Genomic DNA, 10597 nt, shown 5'->3' with positions numbered 1-10597 from the left:
GTATATCTAAAGTGTTATTGTCAATGAATAATGTAGGGTCCAAGCTTAGGAACAGGAGTTGGGACCACCAAGATATTTTATGTCAAACCAGCTCAAAATTTCAGTGAGATAATTTCCTTGAGGTTAAAAAAAAAAGCTCAAATGCCAGGATTTATTATTGTATATGTGTGGGTAGATATTTTATCCAAACTGTCTCATGTGCTTCTTTAGATAAACAGTGTTGAAATGGTATAAGGCCAAATCTTTGCTTCTGACCTCATCCTGTCCGGTCTGTGCCACATGTCATTACCAGGTTAATTTTTCTAAAGTATAAGCCTACATATATTACTCCTTTATAGCCTGCAATAACTCCCTAGTGCTTACCAAATAAAAGGCCAAATCATTAGCCCAGTATTCACTACATTGCATGCCAAGGCCCTAAATCAGTTTTTTAAATCTTTCATTTCTCATTATTTTCCTACTTATACCATATGTCCCTGCCAAGTCGAACCTAAGCTCATAAAGATGTTTTTTCCTCTTTTTGCCTCTATAGTTTCACTAATGTTGCTGATGAGAAGCAACACCCATTTCTATTCATCTTGCATCAGAAATCTTCCATTTTCCCCATCCAATCCATTTCTACCATTGTCTGTCCTGCCCTGTGGTCTGGGAGGCTGAGCTGTGGTCCCCAGCAATACTGTCCTTCTCTCTGCCTTCCCGGTGTGTTCAACCAATGGGAAGCCCAGAAGGACATCAGAAAATGAGGTCAGGGTAGTTTTCCCCTTGTTTCCTTCCTGAGGGCTTACCCCAGGCTGCTCAGGTCCTCTCAGGGCAGCCGTCACACAGCTTTCTCCTTTGGGATGCAGGTAACTGCTCCCTCCCCTCCTCCCAAGGCCTAGGGATGGTAATGGTTCAGCTGTTGTTGCACAATCCCCTGTCATTTCCCTGTACCTCCCACCCACACCATTATAAATGGTCTTCATTAAATCCTTGCATTATCACAGTTTGAGTGCCATCTATTTCCTCTTGTGACCCTGATGCTCACTTCCTCTTTAGAATTAAAATCACTTCTTTCAAGAAACTTTCACTTACACTTCTCACAGGATATCATCTTTCTTTTCTCTGGGCATAAAATAGCACTTCATCTAAAGGCATTAGTCAAAGTTTGCATTTTATTTGAGGGCTTTTCTAATGCCTTCTTTTTGAGTATAAAGTCCCTAAAGGGAAGAGGACCAGCTTATTTCCCTTCGTTCCCCATAGTCCCTAACAGTGTCCTGCATGGTACTAGGTTCTTGAGACATTATTTGCTAAATGCATGAATATTTGAAAACATATCTTCCAAGAGTTATGTTTGTTAACTTATACAGAGTTCTCATTCACTTGAGAAAGGAAGTGGGATTTTTGCAAAGAATGGGAAAATTAATGTTTTCTTCCCATACTCAAGATACATTCTATAGAAGACTGACAAAATCTTGTTGATTTCTACTCAATAGCTAATTCTGAGAATCTTGGAAAAATGAGTTGGAAATGACTTGATTGAATTTCAGATGATGACATTCTACAGAACATTTCCAAATATTCTGTATTCTATTCCACCTCTTTCAAAGTTCACCTTCTCTTTCCTGTTTAACCTCACCTCATTATTGATAGATGCATTATGCCACAATTAATCCAAATATTACATAACGTAATTTTCATTTGCTCTACTACTTTATAATTATTTACCAGTTTCTTTCATCAATATGTTTGTATTAGCAGGGAAAGTGCTTTCCACTTCTTTTGTATCTCACCACACTCTCGTATTTTGCAAGTGGTGCTTCATTAATAGACCATCAGAATTCTGAGAAGTCTAGAGAGGTCACCATCCCTTTATTTGCTAAAATATAGTTTCAAGATATAGAGTTATTTTTGTGAACTGAATGTTTCTGTCCCCCCGGCCACAAAACTCATATGTTGAAACCCTAATCCCCAGTGTGATGGTATTATGAGGTGAAGCCTTTGGGAAGTAATTAGGTTTAGATGAGATCATGAAGGTGAGGGCCCCATGATGGGAATACTGTCCTCATAAGAAGAAAGGCCAAAACTCTCTCTCTCTCTCTCCAATATTTGAGGACACAGCAAAAAAGGTGGCCAACTGCAAGCTAGGAAGAGCATCCTCACCAAGGAACTGAACTGGCTCATACTTAATCTTGGCCTTCCCAGCATTCAGAACTATGAGAAATAAATTCCTGTTGTTTAACCTGTTTAAGCTATGTTATTTTGTTATGGCAGTCCAAACAAGCTTTCTTCATTTGAAGAAATCAAAGTCAATCTTTATATTAAGATAACATTTGAGAGACTTAAATAATTGTTATTATTGAATTATTATTCAAAATAATGCTTAGTTTACAAAGCCCTTGATTATATTTCTCAACATTCACAGATTCTGGGACTTACCATTGTTTTTTTAGAAAGTACGCATGGCTCTCCTTCTGTTGATGTCTCTCTTGATTTGGCAAAGAGAACACAGAGGACAGCAAAGGGTCACCAAATAGTCATCACAAATGGATCCCTGTTTGAAAATATAACAGAAACAGAAATGTAAAATCCACCTATTTGGGAATTAAGACTTGTGAATTTTCAAGACATTTTGAAGAGAAGCAGAAAGCATTGATCCTTTGAATTCGGAGTTTGGATGGATACATTCAGGAAAATGTTAGTTGAGTTCTCTATATAGCTCCTGTCTCTTTTTATGACATCAAATGTTTTCCTATACTTTGTGATATTGAAAATAGAAGATATCTAACCAAACTATCAATATGAGGGTAAAATAAGGAGTTTCAGGAAGTAAAATCTCTTTCTTTTCTCTTCTACCTGCTCCCTTTCTCAGGAAGCTACTAGAGGATGCCTCCACCAAAGTGAAAGAGCAAACCAAGAAAGGTATAAGAAACCAGAGACTAACATGGGGGAGCGGTTAATGGAATCTCCAGTCATGGCGAAGGAGATCTCAGGGCAAAAGCAGAGCACCAAGAGTGAAAAGCATCTAGTTCAAAGGGTAGCGGGTCAGGGAGTGATTTCATCAAGGAGATGAAAATGATAGAATGTCTGATGTATTGAATGTTTGGGGAAGAGATTTAGAAAACTGGGAAGGAGTTTGGGACTGCACTACTCTTAAGTAAATGAAAAACTCCTAATGAAAAAGCCAAGCATTATTAATAGTAGGAAAAACAGAGTTTAGTAGAAAAGGCAATCATAGTTCACTACACGATTCAACTCAACTCTGAAGAGCAAGCAGAGCTATCATAATATAAATACTAAATATGGATTTAACCAAAATTATATATAACTATATTGGAAGGAGTGGGGTAGGGGTAGGGTGCATGTTCATGGTGGGGAAGGGGGAGAAAACAGAACTAAATTCTCATCTTCTACAGTAGGAAGTCCAGAGACAATGCCCCAAACTGCAAAGTCAAAGAGTAGCAATACAAGTCTACCATTTGGAGATATGGAGGTAAACACCCAAAGATCAGCCTTGGGAAAGAGGAAGTAGGGGAGAGAAGTTTGGGGACTATTATTTTCCTTAACAAACCTTATAAATTGGATAATTTTAAAAACTATGTGCTTGCAGAGCTTTGTTAACTAAAATGAAAGCTGTACTAGAAAACAGGGCTGGGGGGATTTAGTGAGCCAGAAATCATGAGCAATTTTTGGAAAAAAAAAATAAAGCAGATGGGATTACATTGAAGGAGAAAGTAAAACGGAGCTAAGGAACATGAAACCTAACGGTACATCAGAGGCACGGTATTAGATAAACCCCAAACCAAAAACTCTCAGCTCAGAAAGGAGGAAGAACTGGCTGGGGAATGAAAGATGAGTGGTTAGCTGATGCCAGCTTGAGCAGCTGGGCCAGCCCAGAGCTGCCAGCTGTGGCCTTGCCTGGAATGCAGCCTGCAGAGCAGTTTAACAGATGACCCTAATGTGGGCTTTGGGGCCCCAGAAGAGAAGAGGGGTGAGATAAGTGGGGCAGATATTCACCTATCGTGTAAGAGGTCAGACTCTCAAAGACTCACCACAAACACACTAAAAGAAATATAAAAGGTAAAGATATTTTAGCACAGCTGAGAAATCTAAATCACTCCCACCCATGAGATAGCCAAATTATTTTACGTTTGGTATTCATCAAATGGTATTTTTTCCTTCTTTTCTTTTTTTGGCTGAATAGACCTTTCCTGGTTCCTTTTGTTCCCTTTAGTAGTTTTAGATGTTCCACAACTAATTTTTATTAGCAACGACCCTTAAATTTTTACCCACAACTTAACATTATATATTAAAAAAATTTTTTTAACATCTTTATTGGAGTATACTTGCTTTACAATGGTGTGTTAGTTTCTGCTTTTTAACAAAGTGAATCAGCTATACATATACATATACCCCCATATCTCCTCCCTCTTGCATCTCCCTCCTACCCTCCCTATCCCAACCCTCTAGGTGGTCTCAAAGCACCCAGCTGATCTCTCTGTGCTCTGCGGCTGCTTCCCACGAGCTATTTTACATTTGGTAGTATATATAAGTCCATGCCACTCTCTCACTTTGTCCCAGCTTACCCTTCCTCCTCCCCGTGTCAAGTCCATTCTCTACATCTCTGTCTTTATTCCTGTCCTGCCCCTAGGTTCTTCAGAACCATTTCTTTTATTTTTTTTAAGATTCCATATATATATGTTAGCATACAGTATTTGTTTTTCTCTTTCTGACTTACTTCACTCTGTATGACAGACTCTAGGTCCATCCATCTCACTACAAATAACTCAATTTTGCTTCTTTTTATGGCTGAGTAATATTTCATTGTATATATGTGCCACATCTTCTTTATCCATTCATCAGTTGATGGACACTTAGGTTGCTTCCATGTCCTGGCTATTAACATTATATTTATCTTGAGATTCATCTATGTTGTTGTGGGTATCAATAGTTCATTCCTTTTTATTGCTGAGTAGTATTCTATTATATGGATAGATCACAATTTGTCTATCCATTCACCTGCTGGGGGACATTTGGGTGGTTCTTAGTATTTGGCTATTACAAGCAAAACTGCTCTGAACATTTGTGTACAAGTCTTGATATGGATACATATTTTTGCAGGGTAAATATCTAGGAGCAGAATGGCTGGGCCAAAAAGAAGGTGTATATTTAACTTTTTAAGAAACTGTATTTTACATTCCAATCAGCAGTGCATGAGAGTTTCAGTTCCTCCATATCCACTCACACTTGGTGTGGTTTAGGCTGATTAATTTTAGCTATCCCAATAGGTGTGTAGTGGTAACTCATTGTGGTTTTAATTTTCATTTCTCTAATGACTGATGATGTTGAACATCTTCTTATGTTCTTATTTGCCATTCAAATATTTTCTTTTTTTTTCTAATTTTATTGTTTGGGTTAAAAATGTATACTTAATATGAGATCTACCCTCTTAACACATTTAAGTTTACACAACACAACGATTTGAAGAATCCCAAAATAATTATACTGAGTGAAAGAAGCTACACACTGTATAGGTCTATTATATAAAATGGTAGAAAATGAAAACTAATCTATAGTGACAGAAAACATATTGGTGGTTACTTGGGGAAGAGGGGAGGGGAAAGAAGAAAAGATTACAAAGGGATGTGAGTAAATTTTGGGGGTGATGAATATGTTCACTATTTTGACTGTGAGGTTTCACAGGTATATACATATGTCTAAACTTATCAAATTGTACATGTTAAATATATGCAGTTTATTGTAAGTCAGTTATACCTCAGTAATGTTCTTTTTATAAAAAAATGTGTATTTATCTATCAATGCCAGACAAAGCCTTTAGAATATCTTTGTTTCTTCCTCTTCCTTCCAATCTTCCAAATTTTGTCAAAACCAACTAAAGTTTTAGTTTCAGACTGTTATTAATTTTTCAAACTCCTAATGAGCATTTTTAAAAATTGACTATGTACTAAGCCTTTAAAAAAGTTGATAACTTTCATGTTAAATAGTCATAGCATAATAAATAAGGAGCTCCTACAAATCAATTAGAAAAGACAAACAACTCAATAAAACAATGAACAAAGCATATGTACAGATAATTTATAGAAGAAATGCAAAAGGACAATAAATTTTCAAAAAGTTGGGCTTTCCTGGTGGCGCAGTGGTTGAGAGTCCACCTGCCGATGCAGGGGACATGGGTGTGTGCCCCGGTCCGGGAAGATCCCAAATGCTGCGGAGCGGCTGGGCCCGTGAGCCATGGCCGCCGAGCCTGCGCGTCTGGAGCCTGTGCTCCTCAACGGGAGAGGCCACAGCAGTGAGAGGCCCGCGTACAGCAAAAAAAATTTTTTTTCAAAAAGTTGCTTGATTTATCTAATAAAAATTTAACTAAAACAACAAGGAAATATCATTTTTGCCTCTCTGACAGGCAACATGAAAAATATTATATTGGCACACATATAATATTAATAAATTATAAATTGATATAATCTTTTTGAAGGGATACTTGACAGTATTTTTCAAATTTTGAATGTGCATATCCTGTGATCTCTCAATCTAATCTAGTACACTATCCTACAAAAATACCAGTGCATGTACAAAATCATATACGTACAACTATTTAAACTGTAATATCACTTAACCTTTCATCAATAAGGAAGTGATTAAGTATGTTATCTCTATGATGGAATACTATGCAGACATTAAAAAGAATCTGTATTACAGACATAAAGGGGGTCTACCATATATTAAGTGGAAAAAACAGGTTACAATATAGTATGAACTCATTAAAAAAAAAAAGCGATAAAAGAGCCCTGCAAATCCCAAACGCCATATGTCTAGATCTATAGCTATAGCTACATCTAATCTATATGTATATGCCTTATAGGCATAGGAAAAAAAAAACCTGAGGAAGGAGACCACCAAGTTACTAATAGAATTTATCACTGAGTAGAGATTTTCACTTTTTATTTTATATACCTCTGTGTTTGAATTTGTCATAAAATTACCTATATATGTATTATTTTGTATAATTTAAAAAGTAAGAAATATTTTCAAATGAAAAAATAAAATAATTTCAATAGAATAAAATAAGTTCCTAAAATATTCTGCCTATTTATTGATATTTGTTTCCTGTGATGGTTAATTTTATGTGTCAACTTGGCCAGGTCATAGTACCCAGATATTAGATCAAACACTATTCTAGATGTTTCTGTGAAGATAATATTTCAGATGAGATTAACATTTAAATCAGTAGACTTAGAGTAACCCTCCATAATGTGGGTGGGCCTCATCTAATTAGTTGAAGGGCTTAATAGAGAAAGAACGACTTCCCCTGAGTAAGAAGGAATTCTACCTGGTGGGCCTACTTACTTTACGGGGATGGTGTAAGGATTAAATGATGTAACATACATAATATACCTGGGGCATAGTAGGCTCTGAACAATCTTCTTCCACTGTATGACATACATTGCAAATATGAGTTGTTTATGGGGTTTCCCTGGTGGCGCAGTGGTTGAGAGTCCGCCTGCCAATGCAGGGGACATGGATTCGTGCCCCAGTCCGGGAAGACCCCACATGCCGCAGAGCGGCTGGGGCCCGAGTTGTTTATTTTCTAAGGTTTTCACAGAAACATAGAAGGAGGTCCCATAACCAGAGGATCTATTGCTACAGTAATGGAATACAAGGTTGCAGATGCTAGGAAACTCCTACTAATCAAATTCGTATGATGATGGGTACCATCAAATTGTCTCCATGTTTATAACAATTACTTTGAACGTGGGCACATACTTGAATGATACAGTATCATAAGAGACTCACCGGGATGCCGTATCGAGTCCTGTAGAGGGTCCTCATTGCAACGCTTGTTCCACACAGACAGCATTCATTCATATCAGATGCAACTTGACATGCAAGACACATGAAGCAAAATATGCCACAGAGACCTGGACACATGAAATCAGAGGTACAAATTACTCCACTGTGCCCCCACCACAGTTGAAAGTTAGTGTGCTTTCATGAATGGCGGTCCAAATCCTGGGCCCTTTGTCACACATCCTGCTGCCAAGTCCATCTTCACTGCTTTTGCTCAGCAACGCATCAACTTCTCCCTTTTCCCCACCCAATCATTTCTGGAATGACCACACCTTGGAAAGTCTGTATTCTTTTTGTAGTACTGCCTTCATCCATGTATTGAATGATTCACTGAAACCTAGCCATGTTCCAGAGATTATCCTCAGTACTGACAATGCCTCTGTCTGAAGTCTAGAAGGGAAGTTAGATAATATGAAAAGTTCTCCAACAGAAACCTACTCAGGATGCCAAGGAGTCACTCACACAAATGGGGCCTCCAGTGCTCTGGGAAGGAAATGTTACTTGATCTGAATATTGAAGGATGATTAGGAATTTTATAGGTAGAGGAAAGGGAAAAGAGCCTCTTTAGATAACATGGTATGTCTCGGCAGTGGCTGGTTTTCATTCAACATGGCTGGAGCCAGGGATGGGACGGGGATGAAGCTGGACCCACGGCAGGTTGGAGACTGGATAACGAGGAAGTACGAGTGCTCAGAATGGGTCATGGAAGTCATGAGGAACCTCTGAAATATTTTAAGAAGGGAGAATGATTTGGTCAGATCTACAATTAAGAAATTCTGTATGAAGATATTAAGCTCATATTAGGACTTGTAATTCACTTATTCGAGTAACAATACTAGGGGTTAGGGTATTAGAATGTTCATCTTTAGAAGGTTTTATTATTGTGGTTTCATTATCACAAAGATATGCAGATGTTGAACTAATGTCCTGAGAAGTGTAAGTCATCACCCCAGGTCATCCAGTAGGACAATGAGAGCAAATCAATAAACCCAACTTTTCCCTTTCCTAGGTAATTCTTTCCCTCTGTGCTTTTTAAAAAAATATTATTTTTAATATCTAATATTACTTTAAATATTATTTTACAATCTACTTTTTAAAAAAATTTTATTTATTTATCTTTATTTTTGGCTGCGTTTGGTCTGTGTTGCTGTGCGCAGGCTTTCTCTACTTGCAGAAGGCGGTGGCTACTGTTTGTTGTGGTGCGCGGGCTTCTCATTGCGGTGGCTTCTCTTGTTGCAGAGCACAGGCTTCAGCAGTTGTGGCTCGCAGGCTCTAGAGCGCAGCCTCAGTAGTTGTGGCACACGGGCTTAGTTGCTCTGCAGCATGTGGGATCTTCCCGGACCAGGGTTTGAACCCGTGTCCCTTGCATTGGCAGACGGGTCCTTAACCACTGCATCACCAGGGAAGCCCCCCTTTATGCTTTTCAATGTAATTATCAACTCGATTTCAAATTTCAATTCCACTGATAAGTTAAAGGTTAACAAGATTTCCTTTCCTGTCTCAGAACACCGTGTAGACTTCAAGGAGGCCGGAAAACAAATACAAAAACCTCAGAGCAAAATTTGTTATATAGGCAGGTTTGTTTGTTTCCTGCTTGGTGTTGAGAACTAAGCATTTGACCTCTCTGACACCCCCACCTTCTCTCAAACTTCCTCTCTCCTAAGTTTACTTAGAGAGCTCTCATAAAAGAAACAAAACAAAAAACAAGGAGAGTCAGAGATATTTTACCCAATGAGAAGTTAATTGCCTTTAGAATTCTTTATTCTTAGGTGTATAACAAAGCTAAATGTACAAATAAAATAATTCTTCTCTGAGTTCATGCTGAAACCATGGATGAAAATTATCCCTTGTTTACTGGGCACAGTGTTAACTATAAAATAATGAGTTTAATTTATGTGTAACAAGAGCAGTCTTTTTTTTTTTAATCAAGTAAAACTTGAAATGTCTCTTTTAATATGATGTATGGTCTATTTATAGTCATTAGGCCAAGTCTGTTCATTGTTAGAGTCATCAGCTTTTTTCCTGTTATCTTAACTCCAGAACTTATTTTAGGAGTAAAACTATTCTTCGAAGGGTGGAGAAGAATTAATTTACAATCCGTACGGGCTTTTTCTGATAACAAAGCATTGCCTGACACACAGGGTACTTTGGCATCAGTGGGGAACGTTTACTACACAATAAGGGAGGAATGAGGGAAGGATTTGGTCTTTGGTAATTCACCTCCGCATCAGTTACGGGGGCACTTTCCCCAGCACTTACAGACGCCGCAATCGCTGAAGCAGTCACACATGCCCGTCTGCCAGTTAGAGATTTGAGGAACCGGACCACTTCCAGGCTGACTTACAATGACCACCGGAGGTGGAGCTTGCATTTTCGATGCAGGGTCTTACGTGGCTGTGGTCTGAAAGGAAAGACTTGGTGTAAGTAGCCTGGAGGTTGCTCTTGGAAGCCTGTTTTGAGGTACTCTGCTTCACGGGCAAGTGAGGCAATTTAGACCAAGTGACTTGTTGATCTTTGAAGAACAGAATTTCTGCAGAGGCCCCTGGGGGAAGGGATTCACTGAACTGGTAAAACGTACAGATTCTTCTCTTGGCGTTAGGGAATGTAACAGGATTGTAAAAACTGTTTTAAACAGGTGCCTGGTCTCCACACAAGACAGGGAAACAAATGAGGAAACCCGTGATAATGACCGTGCCAACTAAAAATTGTTGCGCGCTGTTTGGGTCTACAAGAACGAAGTCACCGGCCACTGCAG

At 38.5% G+C, this 10597-nt stretch overlaps 1 protein-coding gene across 1 annotated transcript; it reads right to left on the bottom strand.

Moving 5' to 3' along the window:
• Positions 1–2425: 2425 nt before the first annotated feature.
• LOC307061137 (placenta-specific gene 8 protein) lies at positions 2426–10213 on the bottom strand (the record flags this gene model as incomplete). The annotated part of the gene is made up of 3 exons (XM_079716147.1): positions 2426–2530; positions 7789–7913; positions 10102–10213. 3 exons carry the CDS (start codon positions 10211–10213, stop codon positions 2426–2428), a joined length of 342 nt encoding a protein of 113 aa, XP_079572273.1.
• Positions 10214–10597: the final 384 nt, after the last annotated feature.

This window comes from Hyperoodon ampullatus (genome assembly GCF_949752795.1).
Source record: "Hyperoodon ampullatus genome assembly, chromosome: 1".
Lineage (NCBI taxonomy): Eukaryota > Metazoa > Chordata > Mammalia > Artiodactyla > Ziphiidae > Hyperoodon > Hyperoodon ampullatus.
The sequence above is the reverse complement of the archived record's forward strand: the minus strand, read 5'-3'. Positions and strand labels throughout refer to the sequence as shown.